This window comes from Oncorhynchus keta, chromosome 10 (genome assembly GCF_023373465.1).
Source record: "Oncorhynchus keta strain PuntledgeMale-10-30-2019 chromosome 10, Oket_V2, whole genome shotgun sequence".
Taxonomy (NCBI): domain Eukaryota; kingdom Metazoa; phylum Chordata; class Actinopteri; order Salmoniformes; family Salmonidae; genus Oncorhynchus; species Oncorhynchus keta.
Genome location: NC_068430.1, coordinates 40,030,196 through 40,056,716, shown reverse-complemented (window position 1 = coordinate 40,056,716; position 26,521 = coordinate 40,030,196). Strand labels below are relative to the sequence as shown.

The window sequence follows — 26,521 nt, the reverse complement described above, 5'->3', positions numbered from 1 at the left end:
AAATGCATTAAAGGCAATGCTACCAAATACTAATTGAGTGTATGCAAACTTCTGACCCACTGGGAATGTGATGAAAGAATTAAAAGCTGAAATAAATAATTCTATCTACTATTATTCTGACATTTCACGTTCTTAAAATAAAGTGGTGATCCTAACTGACCTAAAACAGGGAATTTGTACTACGATTAAATGTCAGGAATTGTGAAAAACGTAGTTTAAATGTAGTTAGCTAAGGTGTATGTTAACTTCCGACTTCAACTGTAGCAAGCCATTCACTGAGGACAAATTCATTAAAGAATGTTTAATTGACTCTGCAGCAATACCTTGCCACGACAAGAAAGAGCTGTTTGAAAATGTTTACCTGTCAAGACGAACAGTGACACGGCGTGTTGACCACATCTACAGAACAACAGTTGAAAAACAAGGTAAAGGATTTCACCTATTTCTCATTGATCCTGGATGAGACCAGTGATGCACGTGACACTGCAAACTTGTTGATATTCTTACGAGGCATAACCCCAGACTTGGAAATTACAGAGGAGCTTGCTTCAGTGCAGTCAACGAAGAGCGCAACCACAGGGAAAGATTTATTGGAGGAGGTTAATAAGTGTGGCAAAGCTGGGACTGAGTTTTGAAAAGTTATCCAGTGTGACCACTGATGGGTGCCCAAACTTTACAGGAAAAAACGTTGGCCTTTTAAAAAGGATACAAGATCAAGTAGCTGAGCTGAACCCAGATCAGAAAATGATTTTATTTATTTATTATTCATCAGGAGATGCTCTGTAAATGTGTTCTGAAAATGAGCTATGTTGTGGATACAGTCACTAAAGTGGTCAACTTCATATGCGCAAAATCTTTAAACCACAGGCAGTTTGTCTCACTGTTGGAAGAGACAGAGTCGGGTCATGCATATCTCCCCTACCACACAAACGTGAGATGGCTGAGTTTGGGGAAAGTGCTTAAAAGGGTGTGGGACCTGAAATCGGAGATTGCTGAGTTTTTGCAAATGAAAGGGAAAATATGAGGATTTCCCACAACTGCAACATAAAGAATGGTTGGCTGGTTTTGCCTTTACTGTGGACATCATGGACCTCATGAATGATCTGAATTCCACACTACAATGGAAGGACCTTTTTGCACATCAGATGTACAGCCTTGTCAAAGCCTTCAAGGGAAAATGTCTCCTCCTGACCCGCCAAGTAGAAGCCAACAATCTCACCCAATGTCTGACACTACTAGTCTGTTCCCTATCAGATGATGAGCGGGAGAAGTATACATCACTGCGGCGATACATCACTGCTGCGTGCTTTGAAAGGTGAGTTTTCTCATCGTTTTGAGGATTTCAAAGTGTTGGAAAATGACATGCTGTTGGTTCCTCTCCTTTCACCTTCAATGTGGATAACACTTCCACCTACTTGCAACTTGAATTTATCGATCTCCAGTCTGATGCAGTGATTGGAGAACTATTCAAAACAATGTCACTGACGATGTTCTATGCCTCTCTCGATGAACAAAACGTTCTATGGATTAGAAGTCATGCTCAGAAGATGTTTGTAGTGTTTGGGTCAACTTATGTATGTGAACAGACATTTTCAGTGATGGAATATAATAAGTAAAGGCACAGATCATCTCTTACTGACTCTCACCTCTCAGCAATCCCGTGCATAGCGACGCAAGAAACTATACCAGGCTTCACTGCTCTAGTCAATGCCCATCAGAGACTTCACTCCTCACACTGATTGAGTAGTTTAAATGTAATGTTGAGCTCTCTCTCTTTCTCGTGCATATCCGTTAACAAGAGTTCTGTCCGTGGTGCTGAATGCACAGTGTACTTTTCCCTCCATGTAGTTCATTGCATGTTTAATAATGAAAATACCTATCAAAGGGAGAACATGGATGTAGTTTATTTCTGTGCATGTTAAATAAGTTAAATAAGTAGCATATCTGGACGTGATTTACAGTAGATATATCTGTCAACAGAGTCATACACATGATGTATAATCCTGTAATATGATTCTGGCCCGCAATAACAAAAATATATTCTAATGTGGCCCTCCATGGAAAATAATTGCCCAGGCCTGATCTACACTGATTGAAGTGGATTTAGCAAGTGACATCAATAAGGGATCATAGCTTTCACCTGGTCAGTCTGTCATGGAAATAGCAGATGTTATTAATGTTTTGTACACTCAGTGTAGTTCCTTACCAGTGTGTCATTTTCCTACCGTACCTAAGCCCTAAATTCCTTAATGCCTATCACATGTGTTATTTCCTCACACCCCATCTCAAGATAACGTCAAAACCATGTTCTAATCAAATACATCCCTGAGGGACACTTTCTAGTTTCATACTCAGATGAAAAGAGACTGGCAAAATGTGATGGCGAATCTCCAGCTGGCCCAGGCAGTGGAATCCTGCCTGTTTGGGTTTACTCGTCCAATTAAGGGAATCATTTGAGCATGACTCTCATCACCCAAGGAAAATGTCTTCATTCTACGTCAGTACTTTGTTCCGATGGCCTGGAAACCTTTGTGGAAAATCAAATTACTTAAGAGAGAATCAACAACAGACTATAATGCACACTGCTGCTCATTTCATAACTACATTTGAGGATATCACTAAATCAATTCAAATCAAATAAAATGTATTTATATAGCCCTTCTTACATCAGCTGATATCTCAAAGTGCTGTACAGAAACCCAGCCTAAAACCCCAAACAGCAAGCAATGCAGGTGTAGAAGCACCTGCATTGCAATTGAAGTTTACACACATAAGCCTAAAGTCACATTCCAGAGGTATCCTTTTTAGTATGAAAGTAATTGACAATAGAATACATTACATTACACCAAAATGACAAGAAGAGAAAATACAATAATTCAGAGGCTTGAAGGTTTTGGGTTAATTGTCAAACATTGGGATTAAGGGTATATTGTTTAACTCCCTGATTTGATTTCATTCTATCTTGACAGGGTACATCCTGTAATGTTTTTTACAGAGTAATGTCAGATTAAATATTTTAGAAACCCAGTTTGAGAAAAACTGCTGACATACAGTAGTGGGCTGCAGTATACCAACATCATGATTCTTGACACCAGCTTTGATCTAGTATGAGGAGATGAAGTTGTGGCATCTCTAATGCATGGCTGACTCAAGGATCAAATACAATGAGTTACTCAATCAGTCACCTACACACTTTACCTACACTACAATTTTGACAAAGCAGGATCCCATGAGGAAATAGTGGGAAGGTTAGGGAAACTGGTCTAAGAGCAGAAGGTATGAAAAGCACAAGCATCCTTAAAATGACTTTCTTTGGAATGCATATTTTGTTCTGTGTAAATCATTCCATATGTAGCCTACACAGATGAACCAATATATATACAAATTTGAGTTGAGAAATAATGACATTGGAAGTCTTACAGGTGGAACATAAAATTACACTGTAGACTAAAGTGGCCAAAATCAGTTCCAAGTTGTTAGTCAAACAAGTCCAGAGCGCGGTGATAGGCTGGCATAGACAAAATATGTTGTTTGACCTTTTATGGAAAATAATAAAAAATGTAAACAATTAAAAAACCCTCGGGTGCCAAAGCCTACACATTGCGTGGTATCGACAAATGGTCATTGCTCTTTCAGTAGGCTACACTCATTGTTTACAGGTGAAGACGAATCAATTGTAAGGGAATGTAATAACAGCTTACTTTGGTGAAGTGCGTCCTAATGGATGGCTCTGGTGATGAGGGACAAGTGGACCCGAAAGAAACCCGCTATCCACAGTAGAATTCGGTCGAATATGGATGGTTAGGACGGCTACGCGACTGCTATGGCCACAACTAAATGAGCAGATGTTGTTAGTGTATTAGAGCATTATATAAATCCAAGGGATTAGTGGGCGGGGAAGGGTTTGCAGTTTGCGACAATTACACTAGCACCCTCTTGGTGACAGTATTATAGGACAGTTTCTATCTACATTTTGGGAAATGGAGTGTAATTTAAGGGGTAACGTAATCCATTGTGACAGAGGTGGGGGGGGGGGGACTTCTTGTGTTTGACAATGGATAGATAATTGACAGAATAGGCTACTACAGATTAATAATACAGGAGCCACGGAATTGTTATCGAATGGACAGGTGAGGAAGAATACAATGTAGTGAATATGTAAACTTTGTTACAATATGGGGGCAATAAAAAAAAAATCACAGTAGTCTGGCTGACACCTAAATCGAAAACACGTTTTTATTTATTACACCGATTGTTCTTCTTTAAAAGTTGTATGGCAGACTACATCTATTGGTGTATTGCCGCCACCTACGGTACGGGGTATTGAGATACTACCAAATACAAAAATAAATCAAAACAACCCCTCCTTCAGTCACATCCTCAGGCTCATGTGCCTTTGAGGGCGGGGCATTCATCGACAGGGATTCATTGTAAATGCCTTAGCAGAACAGGGAGGCAGCTACCTAGATTTGTCCAATAGAAACTCTCGTTTAACGTTTTGCAACTGTTCGGACTAATGATTACACCCCAGCTCTCCTTGCGCTGTGAGTCACGTGGGTCGCGTCAGCCAGGCTACAATCACAGGGCAGATGAAAAACGGCCATTTATTCTATTATTGTATTTGTACAAAGATTTTTTGGGACAGATCTTGAGCATTTATTTTTTTAGATCAATTGGTGATAGGGTTAAGCTTGATGGTAAAGATGTTTTACTTTTATTTAATAACCAGGATTTAGATCAGAACAAAATATGCATAATTAATATCTTTATGTATGGTAAATATGTTATACATACATGCAGGTGGGCTAAAGAAAAGCCAAGATTCTTAGTTTTTAAAATGGAATTGAAAAAAAAAACAACGAAATACCTGTGAAGTCTTAAGTATTTTTGTTTAAATGTGTATTACAATCATTTCGCTACACCCGCAATAACATGTGACCAATAAAATTAGATTTATATCCCTGAGTATAAAGTTTCTTTTTTTGTACAATGTGTTGTAAAGTACGAATGTATATTTAGTTATATTTGACGCTAATAACAAATAAATAAAATGCAGGTGGAATATTTCATAATCAATATGACTTCAATACATGAACAAGTTGAAACATGGTTTAGGCCTTTATACTTGAATGTTTTTCACGGGGAAAGATTTCCCCTTGTATTTGGAAATACATTTTATTCCCTTATTTATATATACAAAAGGTTTAGTAATAAAATAAATTAACATAATACAACATTCCAAACAACCAGGAATTCTTATCAGCTTTTAATGAAACCACAAATCTCACAAAATCAAAATTTATATGGATAGATACAGAAATCGAAGTGCCTCAGTATATGTATATTGATATGATAGCGAGCTATTTACAATAAATCTTAAATTTACAATAAATGTGTAATTCTTCCCCAGTTCTGTGGTATTATTAATCATCATCATCATCACAGTAACACACACAACATTCACAAGACTACTGCATATGAATAAGTGAAAAAGGCAGACAGATGTATTCATTACACAGATTCTGTTGCGATCCCGTTCACTGCAAACGGAAGATGTTTTGCAATGAAAACTAGTTTATATTGGACAAATTCAGGTAGGGCTCTCCCTGTTTGCATCAAACGGTAAACATTTCCATTGCAAGACATAATGAATACACCCCAGTCAGTTCTTGACTACAGGGGTGTATTCCTAAGGGCATGTAGCAAAACGTTTCGCAACGGAAAACATAACTAAAACCAGCCCTTTCTTATTGGACAAGTTCAGGTCAAGCCGTCCTCGTTTTGACCCGTTTGCTTGCATTTGGTTCCTAGTAAATACACCCTAGATTGCAGTATTTAACATCAAAATATATATTTTCCCAGTCTCTCATTGCTCTCTAGATTTCTGAATAGTAAAGTGGAGGTTCTAGCCATTAATCCTTCATTAATTATTCAGAAGTTATCAACACTTTGTCCATCTCCTTTTTGTTGACCGTATTGTAGTTCATCCATCTAGGAAAATACAACAAAGCCCTCTATTCATACCATTGATTCTAACTGAATCTGCACAGGTGACAAAGCCACATAACACTACAAAGAATAATAGCAAGGATCTGAAACGCAAGTCTTGGAGGGATGTTTGTGTGTACCTATGCTCGACAAGCTACTTAGCGATCTCATCTCACTAACCCCATTACTTCAAATCACTTTACAAGCCTTTGATTTGGGTATCCAAAAGAAGTAAGAGTACAATACCATTAAAGGAAATATAAAAAAAAAACTTTAAAAAAACCAGCTTGAGATGTATACTTGGCTCGACACACAGCCCTTCAGGACCGGAGTTTTAATTCCATACATGTATCATATCAAGGCACCTAACTGACAGAGCAAAGAGAGCCAGCCATGCAGAGTGAGGAAGTGGATTAAGGCTATGTTCCAGCTTTGTAGCAGCTCTCAGGAGGAGTCTAGACCTTGGTTAAGCTTCAACTACTTCCTCTGAGTGTGTGTGTGTGTGTCAATTTTTATTCAGTCACCCCCAGAAAATGAATTAAATTCATTTCCAGAATAAGCTGAGGTAAAATGTGTGTGTGAACTTGTGTTCATTAGTTGGTGGTTGGAAGTAACACAAATCAATAGTTTTGTTCGCAAACGAACAAGTGAGTTATACAATAATCAATAAAAATGCTGAAATGAAAGCATGCCAGTAGACTATCACTACTTGAATGATTTAAGCCAGAATAGTCTAAACTGTTAGGGAAAAAAGTAGCAGTAACATCTTTGCTCACTGTGGTGATGTATTCAGGGTGACAAATCACCTAACCTCATCCGGGAACAACATTACAAATCACCAACGCCACAGAGAAGTACTTAATGTATGACTGGACACAAAATATTAGAATAAGCTACATGACATACAGTGGTGTTAGGTTTATGCTTTTTGACAAGGTAAACCAAATTAAAATAATTTCACAAAAACCAAAGTCTTTTGGGTGATGTAAATTTTTACATAATTGCGGTGGATAAAATGCTTTGTTTTCATACAAATTGGACCCACTTCACACCAACTATATAGATAGCATCATAAAAGAAAAAGTTCAACATAGGACACTCAATAACTCAGAAAATCAAATACACAATAACTTTACAAAAATAAGGCATGAAACTCAAGTCCGTCAATTTTTAAAATGTAAAAAAAATCCAGGTCCACACCCTTCACCAGGACTCTGTCCATCCACTACTCATTTTCCCACCGTTTGAGTGACATTCTTGATCAGCTCTGCATCCCAAGGAGGAACAAGGTCTGTTGTTGACAAAGAGGAAGTTAATGCAGTAATGATGGGAAATGTAGTTGGTCCAAACGTCCTTGCAAACAATGGCGATCCACGTGCTCTGTGTTTATGTTCAGCAGTTCCCCATTTCTATGTGCCTCCCAGGGCTCACATACAGCAGAGCACATCCAATAGGATTCACTTAACCAATCTCAGCATGCATTCCTTCTCCAGAGCAGGAAATAACCCACCTTTTCTGGCCCAAAGAGAGAATGCCATGGTAATAGATACAGAGAGCTAAAGAAAACATCTGTCTCAAAGGGGTCCTGAGCTTTCTTAAGAACAATCTGAAGAAATGTGTTGACTTGAAATCCAACAGATAGTCTCAATAAAAAAAAAAGAAAATGTTTTTGGACTTTGCAATGAAGTATGCTTAGATTGCATATATGTTAGCTTTATTATTGATAAATGAGTTTCTGATGAAGTCACACCATAGAGAGAAAGGACCTTTTGTTTCTGTGCCATTATTATAGCATCTGACAGCATGGGCAGTGCCATTGAGGCAATCTCAATTTTGAAGTAGTCCATTTTGGACATGACTCCAACAGGTTCACCAGCCCATGATGTTGGAAGTCCCACCCAGTTGAAGACATTAAAATGGTGGAAGGCCTCAATGGTGCTGCCCATGCTAATACGGCCTTTTGGCCACTAGAGGCCTCCATAATTCTCTATGAGTCATATATAACTGGAAGCTATAGAGGGGGCCGATGAGTCATCTCATTATAGCCAACCAATGGGATATTTTGTCAGCAGCAGTGGGGGCGGGGAGAAGGCAGATTATGCTACAATCTTGTTTGTTTGTTTCTTCCTATGACTAATCAATCAATGTTAAATTTTAATTTCTCTAAATAAAAAAATGTGTTTAAGGCAGAGAGAGCAGGGTAATCCTGATTTAGTGTGTCTCCTTCAGGATGTTTACCCTTCACACTTCTATTTCCTCTTCCCTCTTAGTTGGAGACTCTTTCTCCCCCCCTAACCCTCTAAAGCCTTCTATTGGTGTCATATCATCTTCTTAAAACCTGCTCTGTCATAGGATCTTCCCCTGCACTTGCTGTGTCATAGGCTACATTCAAAATGGCACCCTATTCCCTATATAGTTGCACTACTTTTGACCAGGGCCTATGGGGAATAGGGTGCCATTCAGTACGCAGACATAAGTGTCATAGCATCCGCTGCTCCCTCCTCTCCTTTGTTCAATTCAGGTCAGTCAGTCTCCCCCTCTCTGCTCTCCACCAACCCCAGCCGGGTCATAGTATCTCCTCCACCCCATGGGCAAAGATCATGACCAGGCCTGGCTCCAGGATCATGTCCTCCCCCATATGCTGGTTCTCACAGGCCATCACCACCACCGCCTGTTTCCCCGGGATACGCTTGGCCACGTAATTCTCATAGTAGCGCCGGTTCATCTGCCGCGTTTCCAGCGTGGCCAGGCCGGCGGGCCAGTTCCTCTCGTGGGCATTCTCGATAAGGTCGTTGACGATGGAAGGCGGGCAGCCGCTGTCGATGAGCGAGCGTTTGATGACCGCCTGGAGGACAGCGTCTGGCGTTGAGATCATGCCGCCCCAGCGGGTGACGCGAGCCGGCTGGAGAGAGTTCACCCACCTAGGAGGAGAGGTAGAGGGGAGGATGAGAGGAGAGTTGGGCTATTATAATGGTTATTATAATCAACATAATTCATGAATATGCCTCAAAAGTGGAAAGTGTTGCAGCGTAGCAGAGGTCTGCGCAGAACTGATTTCTTCATCCCCCTCATGCAGCTTTTCATACCGCACCCGCCTGCTCCCGCTGGCTTTTTGTCCAACTCCCATCAACAAGAACTGGTAGTGAAGCCGACCTCAGTCACCCAAATGTTATTTTAGGCATATGTGACACACCTCGCTGAGCAGCAATGGTCCCAGCAATGTTGCACTCGATAGGCAATATTCAAATTTGCAAAAAATAATCCAAGAAATAGGTTACCAGAGATTCTCACGTGGTCCATTACATTAGGCTATCAGTATTAGGTACTGGGCTACATCAGCCACTAGGCTAGACGTAGTTTGAAAGAGAGTTGAAACAAGAACGGACTTTCTCTTAAACTATGTTTTTTGTATAACATCGCCTACCTTAATAGGAGCGGGACGATTTGCAGGCAGAGACAAATATGGGTGACCAATATTTATTTCCAGTCAATGTAGTAGGCCTAAACTATAGCTTAAATCATATTTAGGAAGTACATTTCCCTTGGAAAGATAAGTACCACGTGCTGCTCCGCCCATGCATATAGCCTGCCCTATTTAAAGACCACACGCGCACCTGATCTCCTAACTAGGAGAGGAGAAGTAGGCTTCTGAACATGAAGCAGTAAGAATGATGAGTGGACACATGCACATTCGCTTACATTTTGCATAGCCTATGACCCACCTTCTCAGAGAGGGACTATTTGTGGCAGAGATGCACAAAAAAAAGGGGTATTAATATTTAAGCTGATAAAACGGGAAAGGTGCCTTTTCCTTTTAAATTATAGCATTTTTTTGGTTGCACCTTGACTCATGTTGGTTGAGCACCCTCCACTTAGTTTCATTATCAATATTTATTTCCAGACACTGTAGCCTAAATCATATTTATGTTAACTTCCTTGGAAAGATAACTCTGGGTTTTTCTGGATCAAAAAAAGGGGCTTAGGTGGTGGAGTTGGCAGTTCAGATAACATTTTAGAGGACCCCCCATCTTGGCAGTGTAGATAGACATTGATGCATTTTTAAGCCAATTTCCTGCAATTCTACACATTTCTTCATGGAGCTGAGAGAAAATGTTGCCGTTTTAAAGCAAATTTCCTACAATTCAATGTATTTTGCCATGGCTAATGCTGTGTTCCTTTGCTCAAACAAAATCAGTACTGATTTATTTTGTAATTTATAAAAAATAAATATATATATTTTTTAAAGCCCAAGGATTTTAATGGCAAACAAAATCCCTGTAACTGTGCCGTGCATGTCGGCCCATGCATTTAATTGAGACCACACATACAGTGCCTTCAGAAAGTATTCATGACCCTTGATTTACTCCACATTTTGTAAACAGGATGCATGTTTTGGAATATTTTTTATTCTGTACAGAGTTCCTTATTTTAACTATGTCAATTAGGTTAGTATTGTAGAGTAACTACAATGTCGCTGACCCATCCTCAGTTCTATCATAGTCATTCAACTCTGTAACTATTTTAAAGTCACCATTGGCCTCATGGTGAAATCCCTGAGCGGTTTCCTTCTTCTCCGGCAACTGAGTTAGGAAGGATGCCTGTATCTTAGTAGTGACTGGGTGTATTGATACACCATCAAAAGTGTAATTAATAACTTCACCATGCTCAAAGGGGTATTCAATGTCTGTTTTTTTAAGAATCTACCAATAGGTGCCCTTCTTTCCGAGGCATTGAAAAACTTCCCTGGTCTCTGTGGTTGAATCGGTGTTTGAAATTCACTGCTCAACTGATAATTGTATGTGTTGGGGACAGAGTCATTCCAAAAATATTAATGTTAAACACTGTTATTGCAGACAGAGTAAGTCCATGCAACTTGTGAATTAAGCACATTTTTACTCCTGAACTTATTTAGGCTTGCCATACATAACAAAGGGGTTGAATACTTATTGATTGACAAGACATATCAGCTTTTAATTTTTAATTAATTTGTCAAATTTTCTAAGAACATAATTCAACTTTATGGGGTATTGTGTGTAGACCAGTGACACAAAATCTCCATTTAAACCATTTTTTTTTTTATATATATAAAAAAAAAGGCTGTAACAACAAAATGGGGAAAAGGTAAAGGTGTGTGAAACTTTATGAAGGCACTGTATATAGCCTTAAGTGCACTTGATCTTGAATGCGCAACTAGGAGAGGTACCCCATAGGATACTGAACTTGAAGCAGAGAATTATGAGGGTGAATAGTGTGACAAAGAGGTGATTTTAATACAATAGATTGGCTAACGCATACAAAACAGAAAGATGACCGTTTCCAAATAGTCTTAATCTGCAGGACCCAAAAATATTTGAATCCCAAAGTTGTCTGTCTGACTGACCGCAGCATGAAAAATGTTGACCGCGCCGCAATGATCTGTCCCGCGGGAATGCAGCCCCCTACAGCATAGTAAGTTATACTGTCTGATTGTGAAGTGTTCTGTGCACCACAGTGCTTAATAATCCACTCACTCCAGGATCTCATTGTACTCAATGGTGTCCTCCAGGTTCTGCAGGTTGGGGTTGGCACTGCGGATGGCCCTCATGTACGCCTTCAGTAACTGGATGTCCCGTTTCTGGAGGCAGAGAGGAGACACCACAATGGGCTAGCAGACAATGCTGACGCAATATCAACCAGATAGACTCAGATGTACAGGCACTGACACACACCAGTGAAAGCATAAGCACACTTACAGTACCAGTCAAAAGTTTGGACACACAATACTCATTCAAGGGTTTTTCTTTATGCGTTACTATTTTCTACATTGTAGAATAATAGTGAAGACATCAAACTATGAAATAACACATATGGAATCACCAAACAAGTGTTAAACAAAATATATTTTATATTTGAGATTCTTCAAAGTAGCCACCTTTTGCACACTCTTGGCTTTCTCTCAACCAGCTTCACCTGGAATGCTTTTCCAACAGTCTTAAAGGAGTTCCCACATATGCAGGGCACTTGTTGGCTGTTTTTCTTCACTCTGCAGTCCAACCCATCCCAAATTATCTCAATTGGGTTGAGGTGATTGTGGAGGCCTGGTCATCTGATGCAGCACACAACCACCCTCCTTGGTCAAATTGCCCTTACACAGCCTGGAGGCAGGGGCGTCGTATAGGGGGGAAAGTTAGGACGATTCTAAGGGCCTGTGACTAACAGGAGCCCTAAAAAATGTATAACATTAGGTTAATTTAATATTGAAGAAAACGTACCTATTAATATAATATTTTATTTACAAATCTAATGGTTTCTTTTTCTTTTCTTGTTTTTGGCAAAAATGAAAACATCCAGAGAGCCTCTGTATTGCCCCCTCCTCGATTTACATGAAATAATTCAGTCCTGCCCCGAAACCAGGCGCGAACGGTACTTGCTAGCTGTGAATTGCGAGTGAGGAGAGAGAGCCAGTGGAGCATCATGTCTTAAAGAAAATCTGTCTTCCAAAAACAAAAAGAAAGAAAAGAAGGAAGGTGGGTGTATCCGTGAGTGGAGGAAATTAACCTGTTGGCTTAGTCCATAGCTACTTAATCACTTCACAAAAATTGAGTGGTTACATTTCGCTCCTCTTTTAGCTGACATTTAATCAATGCAGGCCAACTTTTAGCAAGCTATTCATACTAAAATCAGTTGTCACTGCCCCTGCCTGGTGCCAGGCCCAACAGATGCAGCTTCAGGCTCAGCAGCCCCGTCTCCCCGTTCCCATCCCCTGAACCAGCCCTACTCCCAACTGAAGGAGGTGAGCAGCATTGTGTTGAATGACATGTCAGTTGGCATAATAGCAGGTACTGCAATGTGTTGAGGACAGGAATGTGGTTCTCCAGTCAGGAAAAATCTCCTTGACAGAGGCAGCCAGTATCAAAGCCTTAAAAGAAGAGATGCAGGCTCTTAGAGATGGATGGGAGTCTCTCCTGTCTGAGGAAACACTGATTGCACCTCAATTTAGCAAGGAACACAGCCGCCAGAGGAAAAGGAAGAGATTCCATGATGAGACCTCAAGAGGAGACAGCTCAGGACAGTGCAGCAAAAGTGTTTACTGCTATAGACAACATAAGTGACTTGAACACTAGGTTCCACACGACTGCAAAACTTGTAGAATAAGTTTCTTCTGTTCTGAAAGTTGGGCAGAGTAGTGAGGACAAAGTCCCTTCTGTATCCCAACCACTGATCATGAAGTATCTTGTCCCCTCTTGGTCTCCTGAATGCAATTTGTAAGATGCAGCTGCAAAGCATTGTTGGAGAAGTGTGCATTGCATTACGTATATTTTGCACACTGCCTGTGACTGTTGCTGGTGGCGAGAGAGCTTTCAGTAAGCTATAATGGATTTAAAAAAACTATGAGGTCCACTATGTCCCAGGACAGGCATTAGTCTTGCCATGCTATCCATTGAAAGGCAGTTAGCTAGAAACCTGGACTTCAAAGACTTGATCATTGACTTTGCTAGCAAGAAGACAGCGCTGGGCTCTTGGTGAGTAAGGCTGAGTAAGGGCCAGTGATAACTGTTAAATGGCATGGCTATGGATATTGGATCACATGATGCCGACAGGCTGAGAACAAGACTGAGAACAGGATATATCTCAAAGTAATGGCTGGATTGCCATACAATGAGTTGTGCACAATCAAGACCCCAATCTGAAGAATTAGTATATTGATTTGGTGACCACTTGACCTTTCCTCTAGCACCACCATCAGGCCTTATTATTTCCATTTCCACTTTTACAGCCACTTATTTTCTAGTTGGTATGTATACTTAATTCAAAAGTGGTAGGTATACTTAGTTTTATTATTTGATTTGTTATATCATTCTATAGATGATAATTTATTTAAATCGAAGAGGTTAATTTATATTTAAGTTATATTTATTTTAAGTTATTCATTAAATGTTAAGAGAATTTTCCATTCAAGAATTTTACCATTAAAATGACATTTAGATGGCCTTTAGCACCATTCTTATAGAGGGCATCAGTCTTGCGTCAAATAGTGAATTCCACTGTATGCAGAATGTTGCATGCATGTCTGCACAGTGGTATATTTTCACAGCTCACTGTCAGTAAATATCGTACAGTAAATATTGGACTACAACAGAGTTGCAAGCATGCAAAGGTAGTTATTTAAAGCTTTGAATGGGTCGATTGGGTTCTGGAGGTGTGTGGTTACAGCAATTGCGCAGGGTTGGTGTGGCCTGTGGTGGTGGGGCCCAAAATGATATCTTTTCATGGGGCACAAAACCCCTGCCTAGAGGTGTGTTGGGTCATTGTCCTGTTGAAAAACAAATGATAGTCCCACTAAGCACAAACCAGATGGTATGGCTGCAGAATGCTGTGGTAGCCAAACTGGTTAAGTGTGCCTTGAATTCTAAATAAATCACTAACAGTATCACCAGTGAAGCACCCCAACCTACATACTTCAGAGTGGGAACTACACAATCGGAGATCATCCGTCACCTAATATGAGTCTCACGAAGACATGGGGGTTGAAACCAAACATCTCAAATTTGGACTCATCAGACCAAAGGACAGATTACCATCAGTCTAATGTCAATTGCTCGTGTTTCTTAGCCCAAGCAAGTCTCTTTTTCTTATTGGTGTGCTTTAGTAGTGGTTTCTTTGCAGTAATTCGACCATGAAGGCCTGATTCACACAATCTCCTTTGAACAGTTGATGTTGAGATGTTGTCTGTTTCTTGAACTCTGTAAAGCATTTATTTGGGCTGCAATTTCTGAGGCTGGTTCACTCTAATGAACCTGGGTCTTCCTTTCCTGTGGCAGTCCTCATGAGAGCCAGTTTCATTGTAGCGCTTGATGTTTTTTTCCGTCTGCACTCAAAGTTCTTGAAATTTTCCAGATTGACTGACCTTCATGTCTTAAAGTAATGGACTGTCATCTCTCTTTGCTTATTTGAGCTGTTCTTGCCATAATATGGATTTGGTCTTTTACCAAATAGGGTTATCTTCTTTATACCACCCCTACCTTGTCACAACACAACTGATTGGCTCAAATGCATTAAGAAGAAAATAAAGTCCACAAACTAACAAGGCACACCTGTTAATTGAAATGCATTCCAGGTGACTAACTCATGAAGCTGATGGAGAGAATGCCAAGAGTGTGCAAAGCTGTCATCTAAGCAAAGGGTGGCTACTTATAAAATATATTTGGATTTGTTTAACACTTTTTTAGTTACTACACGATTCCATGTGTTATTTCATAGTTTTGATGTCTTCATTATTATTATACAATGTAGAAAAATAGTGAAAATAAAGAAAAACCCTTGAATGAGTAGGCGTATCCAAACTTTTGACTGGTACTGCACATACACACGCACGAACATGCACGTACAAATGCAGACACACACAAACCTGCTCCGCTAGCTGGTGCTTGTGTTCAGCAGAGGCCTTCTCCAGGTCTGCGATCTTGCCCTGCTGTTGCTGCACCACGCTGCGCAGGTGTTTGATGCAGTTATGGCTAGACGCCTCATCTTTAGGCATCTCCAGACTGAGGGGGAAAGAGGGAGGACATAACTCAGCAACAGCCTTTTAGTGCAACCAACTCACCCACAGCCCCAGTAAACTAACTACAACCTTTAGCCAATACCCTACACCTACTAACCCAGAGCCAGTAGCGCTACTCACCTACAGCAGAGTTTCCCAACCTGATTCTCACCCCCCTCTTTGGTTGTGCTCATACAGATGACATTCAGTTTCACAGCTTTACCTATATCATTTAAATGAGTAACAAAACATGCCCCAAAATAGAGTTCTGACGAACGCCTTTGTTGGAGCCAACCCCACTCACCCGCAGCCCTGCTCGCACTGGACGGGCCTCTTGGGGTTGTGCTGGCAGTCTCTGAGGTGAGACTGCAGCTGGTCCAGGCGCAGCACGGCAACGCAGCCAAAGCCGGCGTTGTCGCAGTTGATTTGCAGCTTGGAGAGCATGTTGCGCATGATGCGGGGCACGGGACGCAGGTGGGCCAGCGTCACCACGCTGCGGTCCACGGGGCATATCTGCTGCTGCGAGAACCACTGGGTGATGCAGGCATTGCAGAAGGCGTGCTCACAGTGAGGGGCCTAAGGGAGGGAGAAGGAGGGACACGGAGGAAGAAATGGAGAGCAAATGCTAATTGACCTGCTCCGACAAAAATGCACGTTTCTATTAAAAATATATTTTCTGTCAATATAAAATCTATAATATATGACCATTTTGCTGTTAAAAACATGTTGGCAGAAAGAGACATTTTAATTCAAAGATTAAATTCTTAAAATGACAAGAGGAAGAGGGCATGATAAAAAAGCTAAAGGCATTAGCAGTGAAGGAGGAGTTCAGCAAGTATGGTTACATTTGGGGATAGCAGTTCTGCTGTGTGTGAAGATCTCAATGCAGGGATGACGGTACTGATGAAATCAGTAGATGGCAGTGATGAGATCACTGCGTGATGCTAAGCTAGCGACGGGCTGGCTAGCTTCTGTTGGCTGCAATAGCCATTCCCACTACAGTCCCTGGGTGAGTCAGGAAGAAATCTCGAAGCTACAGCCGCTACTGGGTAGCAATGGATTCCCCAGAGACCTTCTTGCCCCGTTTCCCATGCAGTCCCTGGGTGAGTCTAAAATGGCACCCTATTTCCTATATAGTCCAGTACTTTTGACCAGGGCCCTGGTACCATTTCAGACAGTCCTAGTCCTGATTCCTCCCACTACAGTAGAGTTCTATGCTGCAGTGCTGCTGATTCATACTGGGGCCCCAGAGGGAGTATAAATTATAACCACCCAGCCCGGCCCTGGGACAGTCCACACAGCAGCACGGACTCCAGCAAGGTCAGTGAGTGCAGCACAGCACACTGACTGGGACTAACACACCCTCAGATACACACCCAGACTCTTGTAATTAGAGCGTTGAGAACTTCTATAACTTTGAATAATGTTCCAATTCTAGACAGTTAGCTAGGAATAAATATTCCCCATGTAATGTCAAATGGGGCGCTAACATGGCTAAAAGAAAAAAAAGAAATGGTCACAACTCTGGTATGCTCCCATGATGATTTAAATCAGACACACCAAAAATGTTGTTGCGCTAACATGACTGCCATGAAGAATGTTGCGCTAACATGACTGCCATGAAGAATGTTGCGCTAACATGACTGCCATGAAGAATGTTGCGCTAACATGACTGCCATGAAGAATGTTGCGCTAACATGACTGCCATGAAGAATGTTGCGCTAACATGACTGCCATGAAGAATGTTGCGCTAACATGACTGCCATGAAGAATGTTGCGCTAACATGACTGCCATGAAGAATGTTGCGCTAACATGACTGCCATGAAGAATGTTGCGCTAACATGACTGCCATGAAGAATGTTGCGCTAACATGACTGCCATGAAGAATGTTGCGCTAACACACACCTGTATCTTCGTAGTGACTTGGTGTACTGATACACTATCCAAAGTGTCATTTATAAATTCACCAGTCCATCTACCAATAGATGCCATTCTTTGCTAGGCATTGGAAATCTTCCCTGGTCTTTGTGGTTGAATCGGTGTTTAACATGCATCGCTCGACTGGCGGACTTACAGAGAATTGTACGTGTGGGGTACAGCGATGAGGTAGTCATTCAAAAATCATATTAAAACACTATTATTGCACACAGAGTGAGTCCATGTAATTGATGTGACTTGCTACGCAATTGTGTACTCCTGAACTTATTTAGGTTTGCCATAAAAAGGGGTTGAATAATTATTCATTCAAGACATCAGCTTTCCATTTGTTATTATTATTTGTAAACATTTCTAAAAACATAATTCCACTGACATTATGGGGTATTGTGTGTATGTCATTGACAAAAATAACTTACATTTTTTACAATTCAGGCTGTAACACCAAAATGTGAAGGCACTGTATTATAGTGTACATACTATCTGTCCAGGCCCATGCAGGGGATGCCAGAGTAAGCAGCAGACACAGCAGAGTGCAGATGCAAGCAAACAATTCCAATCATTCCCTCTCTCTCTCAGTATACTGTATGAGTCTCCACTGAAAGCCATACGGCAGTTATGTCCACATTCCTTTACTGCTGCCAGCACGCTGTGCAAAGTCCTACGACAGCTCAGAATGCATAGGCAACATTGGCTGGAAGTGACGTTGTACTACCACGCTGCCTTCTTGCCGAATTAACCTACCAACGCATGAACACACGTGCCCACAGACCGGTGCCATCACACTCACAAAAACACTCCAAAACAAAGAATACTTACTACCACATGAAATTGACCAACACACACACACACACACACTAAGAAATGCCTAGGCTGGACAAAGTGTTATGTACTATAAAAAGCACAAACCAGCAACTATTTACTCCAAGGGCAAACATGTAGAAAAACAATGCTATCCTCTGCAGGTAGGTAGAATCAATAGTGTCTATTTAAAGCCACTCACCTCATGGTTGGTTTCAGTTTGGGAGCTGTGTTTGTTATACTAGTATCCTTATGCTTTATTTACATTAACAGGACAAGGCATCTCCACTCACTTCTTCTATCCCTAGTCCTTTCACCTCTGCCCCATCTTTATGCATCACCACAAACATTGGGCACATTGATTCATCTTTAAAAAGAACGAACAGATCTCCATGCAGAGCTCATCTCTCCAAATTGCCTTCTTCCCTCCCTCCTGTCCTCGGTAGCTCTCTCGCTGTCCTGTCAGCTCTTCCTCTTGTCCACTCCTCTCTCCCCCTTGCTGACACAGCATCCCACTGAAAGCAGACTGCCCTTTAAGCTCTCCTCCCTGTCCTTTCTCTCTGCCCATCTCTTTCCTGGCCAAGATGGGGCTATTCTCATATGTCTAATCGCTTTCACCTTTCACTAGCAAGGAATAGTCATCACTGGAGCTTCATCATAGAGAATCAAATTACAAGTCCAGTGATATACTGTATACAGAAATGCAAAAACTGCAGAAAATATAGTTAAGCTATAAAGCCAGAGGGGGTGTGGTATATGACCAATATACTAAGGCTAAGGGCTGTTGGACTAATTACAGCAAAAATGGAAGATACAAGTGGAAGGGGGAGAAAGTAAGGAACTTGTCGTTCGGCCCAGCATTAAAGACCAAAATTGTTTTGTAAAAAATGTGATAAAAAAAAAAAAGTATACCAGCTTCATTTAAGGACCAAAAAATTGATAGCTGTTCTATATCGATTGCAAAATATACTTTACAAAAATATAAAAACGCAACATGTAAAGTGTTGGTCGAATGTTTCATGAGATTAAATATAGATCCCAGAAATGTTACATATGCATAAAAAGCTTATTTCTCTCAAATTTGTTTACATCCCTGTTAGTGAGCATTTCTCATTTGCCAAGATGATCCAGCCACCTGACAGATGTGGCATATAAAGAAGCTGATTAAACAGCATTATCTTTACACAGGTGCACCTTGTGCTGGGGACAATAATTGGCCACTAAAATGTGCAGTTGTCACACAACACAATGCAACAGATGTCTCAAGTTGAGGGAGTGTGCAATTGGGTCCACCAGAGCTGTTGCCAGAGAATTGAATGTTAATTTCTCTACCATAAACCACCTCTGTCGTTTTAAAGAATTTAGCAGTACGTCCAACAGTCCTCACAACCGCAGACCACGTGTAACCACGCCAGCCCAGGACCTCCACATACGTCTTTTTCACCTGCAGGATCAGGACAGCTGAGGAAACTGAGTATTTGTGTCTATACTAATGACCCTGCCAATCAGAACACATTTTCCCTTACTCAGTCATGTGAAATCCATAGATTAGGGCAGAATTCATTTATTTCAATTGACGGATTTCTTTAAATTAACTCTAATTCAGTAAAATCTTTGAAATTGTTTAGTTTATATTGTTGTTCAGTTTAGTTGATGTACCGATTCCATGGCACATGGTTTATGAACTGATACACAAAATTACACTGGATTCAAAACGTTGTTTTCCAAAGTAAATTATTATACAAAATTCCTAGCAACCAATAGAATGTTATATAAAAAACAAGTGGTCTGAATACTTCCCGAATGCACTGTATACCACAGCTTTCAGCCAATCAGCATCCAGGACTCGAACGACCTGGTTTATAATCACTTTGTAGCACTACAAAATAAAAATGGCCTGCGCACACCCTATAGGACTGAAAATTGAGAAATTTGCAAAAACGTAGACTGAAATGGCACAGCAGGTGTGTGATCAATGAGCTGACAAGTACTGGATCCCATTTCACTGAAATGGAACTGAATTTACAACACTGACAATTCCTTATTTTTCAGTGATTTCTCAGAGCACTGAAATGCAATCCAACGGCTCAAATGGTGCGGAGATGTGTACGTCACTGACCTGAACGGGCTCCTCTAGGACTCCACTGCAGATGGGGCACAGCAGGTCCTCATCCACTTCCCCCTGGAACCGGGTGACGTCGTAGCCCATGGCACATCACCGGAACCAACTACAACCTGCAGCACAGGTAGGGAAATGGTTATTCTACAAGAGTACATACAATAAAACATCACAACATATGCCTACATATCATGCATGATCAGGATCATAGTCGACATGGAACATCCTCACAGAAAAAAAAAAGTTAAATTACTCAACCATATTTAAATTAAACAACCTATATGTGGCAGCACATTGGAAGGCACTTAGAGGAGATGGCACTACAATTAATGGCTGTGCTACTTACAGTAAAAAGCTCTTCAACCAGTCTTGAATTAATTAGTTAGCCTAGATTTGGTGTATTATCTTTTGTTCATTGCTAAAAAAAAAGCTCAATATTGGACACCTGATACACAGAAAGGAATTCTATTGCCTTTGTGTGCTTTTTCCTTTCCTTCCTCAAAAAAGGGAAGTGCGCCAATCCTCAGCTATAAAACATGGTAACTTGAGTGTTTGCTGCTGGTGACCTTTTTGAACACTGTGTGCTCTACGCACTGAAGGAAGTTCTGAATAAGCGAATACACTGCCTATTCAGCACAGTGGGGAAAGTACTAGAATGAGCATTCTACACCACGTTACAAAAGCAGGCATGTACTGTAATGGTATTGATGACCTTTTTAACAGTTTACACCAGAGTGATGACTTCAATATAAAAATCAGCCCCACTTAGATGAGAATCTACTGCACACCCTCTGCACACCCTCTCTGAGGTGATTTCATTGTGTCAAGACTGGTTGTAAAAAAAGACATGTACCCACTATAGTGCAAGTGGGTTTTATTTTTGACCAAGACTAGTTGTAGTATGAACATTTTTGACCCGTTTCAGGAAACTAGGCGTATGTCGCGGGTCACGACTTCACAGGAGAGCCGTTTGAACGTAAACATTTTTGTTGTTGATCAAAATGTTTTTGGGAGGGCAGAAATGCTTTCTTGAACTTGTGAACTTTGTAAATACGAATAATAGTGTTAAAAATGACGAGCCTAGTTGGTTAAGCCACAGGAAAAGCCAGCAACCTTCCCACTATGATTGGCTGAGATAATGAGTGGGCTGGACATGCAGAGTGATGAGCTTGGATTGGTCTACCATATAGAACGCTTTTGTCTATTTGAGCTGGTCAGTAGGTAATCCTATCGAACGCAGCTTTTCAATTTTTATTTATTTATGAATCGCGTATTAAAACTTAACAAGAAAGACCTGACTATGCAAGTATCCATTTCAATAGAAATGCACTGCAACAACTGTTTCAGAGCACTCTCGTCGGAGTGTGCAAGAGCGCAGAATAACTGATGAATTTGCAAACGCTCAACACAGGCTTAATATGGCTGGTGTCAGTAAACGTTGGCAAAAAAAGCGTAATTAAAATTGTTACCAGGAGCACAGTTCGTCACCAACGCTCAGGATAACATGAAAACAGCCTAACCACCTCTGCTAGAGCGAGTGAAATAGTCAGAGATTGGGTGAGGGCTAAAGCTTAAGATGATTATTATGGCATTGTATACAGTCAGTATGAACTAGAGTGACTTGACACAATAACGTATTTTCCAGTAAGCATAATCAGTGCTCTCTTTCGAAATTAATGGAAGAGACAAGTGGAAGGGGGAAAAGACAGCACTGCTCTGAGACAAGCATGGGGACTGGTCTTGATAAATCAATGAGATGTTTTATTTTCACTGAATCTTACCATTAGGGTGTGGAAATGTTACGCTCTTAGTACTGTAGCCTACTCCCGACCTGTCAAGTTGTACAGCTCAATATTTTTCTAACAGAAACCCTAAGGGTTTTGTTTTTCATTTTTCTTGGAATAGAAACAATATTAATCAAAAAAATGATGCTACATTTCTTAAAAGCAATCCCATATACTATGTTCTTACATAAAAAAAGGATTAAAATTCCCGAGTACAGTCAATATTGAAGACTGTCAAAAGCTTCTCAAAGATGCCCTCTGGTGGTCAAACTAGCACTAATGGCAACAATGGCTGACAAATAACGTGCCACAGAATTCTGAGGCAGCCCGCAAGGTGTGCTGCAGTATGACAACTTTTACAGGAAGAACCACTGTATAAACAAAATACCAAGTTGAAGCTGACTGTTAGCTAGCTGACGTTAGATGGCTGGCTCACATTATGTTTATGATCTGTGTAGTAATGTTCTCAGAATGACATTTCGTATTTTTAGTTATAGCCTAATTTGAACCTATTTGGTTAACTTTAGCTAGCTGTGATAAATCGGTTTGTCTAAACAAAAGACTCCACTTCGCCAGATGATTACATGACCCATCAAGTTAGCTAGGTGTGTCTGACGGTAATTACGGCTATGTATTGTATAATAATGCCAAAATCTGGAATTTGTCTTTCAGCATCAGTAGAACACTCCTAACTCTCCTCCACCAGTCATACAAGGAGAATGGTCTAATGCCTCCCATCAAAAAGAGAGCTGGCCCAAGCAAGCACAGGTTACACCTGAGTCATGAGGACTTGCAAGTGGTGAACTTCAACAACTACGCAGAGGATAATGCAATCGTGTTACCAGGACGCCACCCAGGACACAAAAACACTTTGGTGGAAAGCTGCTGCCATCCCATGTGACAAAAGCAGCAGTGTGGCGTCTCTACAAGGAATCGATGACAACACTTGGTATGTAAAGCATAAACAACAAGTTTTGATTATTTAATTGACCTCCAAAATGATTGGCACTACTTTTATTGAGCTCACATTATTTCTGTATTTTCCAGAGGTACGTGTAGTCATACTTCCAGTTTCCAAGATGATGTTCTTTCTGTATGCAGTGCTGCTGCTCTGCACATTTGTAGGTATGTGAAACTTACCTGATAATGATGCATAAAAAATAAGTTACGTTTTACGTTACATTTTATTTTCATTAACTTATCTTAAATGTTCTTTTGTTGTTTGCAGGTGCACTATCCTTCTGACCCTATGCCAGGTCCCATTTACTTTTTAACTCCTCGCAAATCGGGCTTGTTTAGTGTCTGCTGTGAAGGAATACCACAACAAGTCAACTACTTGATTGATGAAGGTATGTCATCCAGCAAAGGCAGCAGCGCAGTCAACTACATGCACCATTTCTTCACCAACTAGTTGGAGAAAAACACATGTTGACCTGAATGGTGATAACTGCAGTGGCCAAAACAAGAACAAGTTTGTGCTCTGGTATTGTGCCTGGCGGACCATTCACAAGCTCCACCACAGTCTGGACCTTCACTTCCTGATCACAGACCACACCAAGTTTGACCCCGACTGGTGCTTTGGCCTCATCAAGCAGCTCTTCAGAAAGACCAGAGTGAACACTGTGAGATTTCTGCTGTTGTGAAGGACAGCACTGTGACAGGGGTCAACATCCCACAGCTGGTTGGACTGGAGGATGGTACGGTGCTGGTGGAAAGCTATGGCTGGCAACAACACCTGACTACATACTTCAGGCCTCTGCCACAGATCAAGCAGTATCAGCGCGTCGGGTGAATATCTTTTTCATTGCATGAGATTATTCTTCTCATCTAAACATGGGAGGTGAATTGATGTTGTGCAAGTTTGTAATGTCTTCATTTTTTTTGTTATTTCCTGTTTTACAGCTTCGATGCTCTGGAGCCTGGTGTTTTCGCAAAGGAGCGTTCGGACTCAGTCGGGACCAGGTTTCAGCTGTTGCGCAATGCTGACATCCTTCCTCCCATAGATGGTCTGCCTGTACAAGCACCACCTGGACTGGACACAGCTCGACAGATCAGGGAGTTTTGTGACGAAAAGGCTATGGACATCACATCTATTTTGATATTGCTACTATGCAAGTAACCATTTGGCTGTACCGTTTATACCCTCTTTAGAGACCCATCCACTTGGCAATATGTGGCTGGGGATTATAGCATTTCTTTCACATGGCCCATCAATTTAGACAAGTGTGTCTGGGTAAGCATCATCTAATTTATTGTTTACCTGGATTTTTTAAATTAATCTTTACTACACTACTCGCTTTTTAGCACATGACCTCACATGTGAATCCTTAAGAGAAGGGTGGGGCTGGCTGAAGGGGGTGTGAACAATGCTGAATGGGTGTCGACAAAGGAGAGCTCTCCAGTAGGTACAAAAACATTGAAAGAACATTCTCAAAAGTGAGTTTACAAGTTTATCAACTTTCAAAGCATAATTACTTTCCCATTATTCCTCAAATGCAGTGTATGATATACCATTTTGTAGCTCTGAGTCTACTTTTATCCAATGTAAAAAATAAAAAAAACATTTTGCTACATAAGACCGATTTGAGTCAGTCATATTTACGGTGTGGATACTTCTTAGGCATCAGTGCACTTTGAAATAACTACCTGGATTGGTCAAATGCTACTTCATTGAGTTGGAGGATAGATTGCATTTGCCAGAAGATACCGAACATACCGTTATGCTCAATGCATGTTTACACAGATGCACTGCAGGCGGAACTCAATCATGGTTTCATTAAGACACCGTGGAGCCCGCGCGAGAAATGGATCGGAAAACATACCTCAATGCAGAGATGGGATATGCCACTGTACTCTAAATGTTAACTTTATCCACACTGCTTCATCGAGAAGATTGAAATACTGCTCGTTTTCGCAGAAAACTGCCCTTTTTGTTCCCATGCTAGCCAGCAGCAGGCAATGCAGCCATTTTGCAATGGCAGCATCAGCTAATGGTCCTTGCTATCAGAAATCCTTGGGGATGTCCCTTAAAATGGTTAGGGTAGTGCTTAGGGTAGGGACATCAAGGATTCCAGATAGTACTAACAATTTCATAATGGCCGAGGTGGCTACTGCTAGCTAGCAGATGACGAAAAGCCAGTTTTCCATGAAAACTAACAGTATTCCAATGTTCTCGAAGGAGCAGTGTGGATTAAGATACAATTGAGTACAGTGGTATTAAGTGCCTTCAGAAAGTACTCACACCCCTTGACTTTTCCCACATTTTGTTGTGCTACAGCCTGAATTCAAAATGTATTAAAAGTGAAAAAATTGTCACTGGTCTGCACACAATACCTTATAATGTCAAAGGTGAATGTTTCTTAAATTGTCACAAATTAATAAAAAATGAAAATGCTGAAATGTATGTATTCAACCCCTTTGATATGGCAAGCTTAAATAAGTGCAGGAGTAAAAATGTGCTTAACAAGTCACATAAGTTACATGGACTCACTGTGTGCAATAATAGTATTTAACATGAGACGAGGCTAGTCCTTGAAAAAATATCATCACACATAAAATTATCTGTAAGGTCCCTCAGTCAAGCAGTGAATTGCAAACACTGATTCAACCACAAAGACCAGGGACGTTTTCCAATGCCTCGGAAAGAAGGGCACCTACTTCTAATGGGTAAAATAAAAATAAAAGCAGATCTTCAAAATCCTTTTGAGCCTGGTGAAGTTATTACACTCTGGATGGTGAATAAATACAGCCAGTCACTACAAAGATACAGGTGTCCTTCCCAATTCAGTTGATGGAGAGGAAGGAAACCGCTCAGGGATTTCACCACAAGACCAGTGGTGAACTAAAAAAAGTTAGTTTAATGGTTGTGATAGGAGAAATCTGAGAATGGCTCAACAACATTATAGTTGCTCCAAAATACTAACCGAATTGACAGATTGAAAAGAAGGAAGCCTGTACAGAATAAAAGCACTCCAAAACATGTATCCTGATTGCAATACTAAAGTAATACTGCATCATAAAAAAAATGTGCAAAGCAATTAAATTCTTGTGCGGAATACAAATTGTCATGTTTGAGGCAAATCCAATACATCACATTACTGAGTCCACTCTCCATACAGTGCATGCAGAAAGTATTCAGACCACTTATCTTGATCCATATTTTGTTATGTTACAGCCTTATTCTAAAACTAATTAAATAAATAAAAATGCTCATCAATCTACACACTACCCCATGACAAAGCAAGCAAAAACAGAAAAAACATATTTACATAAGTATTCAGAACCTTTGCTATGAGACTTGAAATTGAGCTCAGGTACATCCTGTTTCCATTGATCATCCTTGAGATGTTTCTACAAACTTGATTGGAGTCCAC

The 26,521-nt window shown here is 40.7% G+C and overlaps 2 protein-coding genes and 1 long non-coding RNA gene across 3 annotated transcripts in view; 1 reads left to right on the top strand and 2 right to left on the bottom strand.

Moving 5' to 3' along the window:
- LOC118388709 (diacylglycerol kinase alpha-like) overlaps positions 1-3,910 on the bottom strand; it is a 37,740-nt gene extending 33,830 nt beyond the window's left edge. The window contains exon 1 of the mRNA XM_035778078.2: positions 3,702-3,910. The gene's annotated coding sequence lies outside the window, so the exon portion shown is untranslated. The remainder of the gene's footprint in view (positions 1-3,701) is intronic.
- On the top strand, positions 926-24,788 carry LOC118388714 (uncharacterized). Its single transcript, XR_004826600.2, has 6 exons — positions 926-1,315; positions 20,298-20,491; positions 22,821-23,097; positions 23,196-23,273; positions 23,377-23,936; positions 24,051-24,788. It is a non-coding gene; the product is annotated as an uncharacterized LOC118388714 (long non-coding RNA).
- On the bottom strand, positions 5,252-20,481 carry LOC118388711 (E3 ubiquitin-protein ligase NRDP1-like). Its single transcript, XM_035778086.2, has 5 exons — positions 20,365-20,481; positions 15,813-16,084; positions 15,377-15,512; positions 11,499-11,602; positions 5,252-8,909 (listed from the first exon to the last, which is right to left on the bottom strand). Exons 1-5 carry the CDS (start codon positions 20,452-20,454, stop codon positions 8,555-8,557), a joined length of 957 nt encoding a protein of 318 aa, XP_035633979.1. The 5' UTR covers positions 20,455-20,481; the 3' UTR covers positions 5,252-8,554.
- Positions 24,789-26,521: the final 1,733 nt, after the last annotated feature.

What these genes read in the sequence shown, in the direction of transcription:
- LOC118388711 (XM_035778086.2), bottom strand. Translation starts at nt 20,454, where the DNA reads ATGGGCTACGACGTCACCCGGTTCCAGGGGGAAGTGGATGAGGACCTG. An exon ending in CAGTGCGAGCAGGGCTGCGG is followed by an intron (nt 15,513 to 15,812) that starts GTGAGTGGGGTT and finishes TTTCCCCCTCAG; the next exon opens with TCTGGAGATGCCTAAAGATG. An exon ending in GAGTACAATGAGATCCTGGA is followed by an intron (nt 8,910 to 11,498) that starts GTGAGTGGATTA and finishes CTCTCCTCCTAG; the next exon opens with GTGGGTGAACTCTCTCCAGC.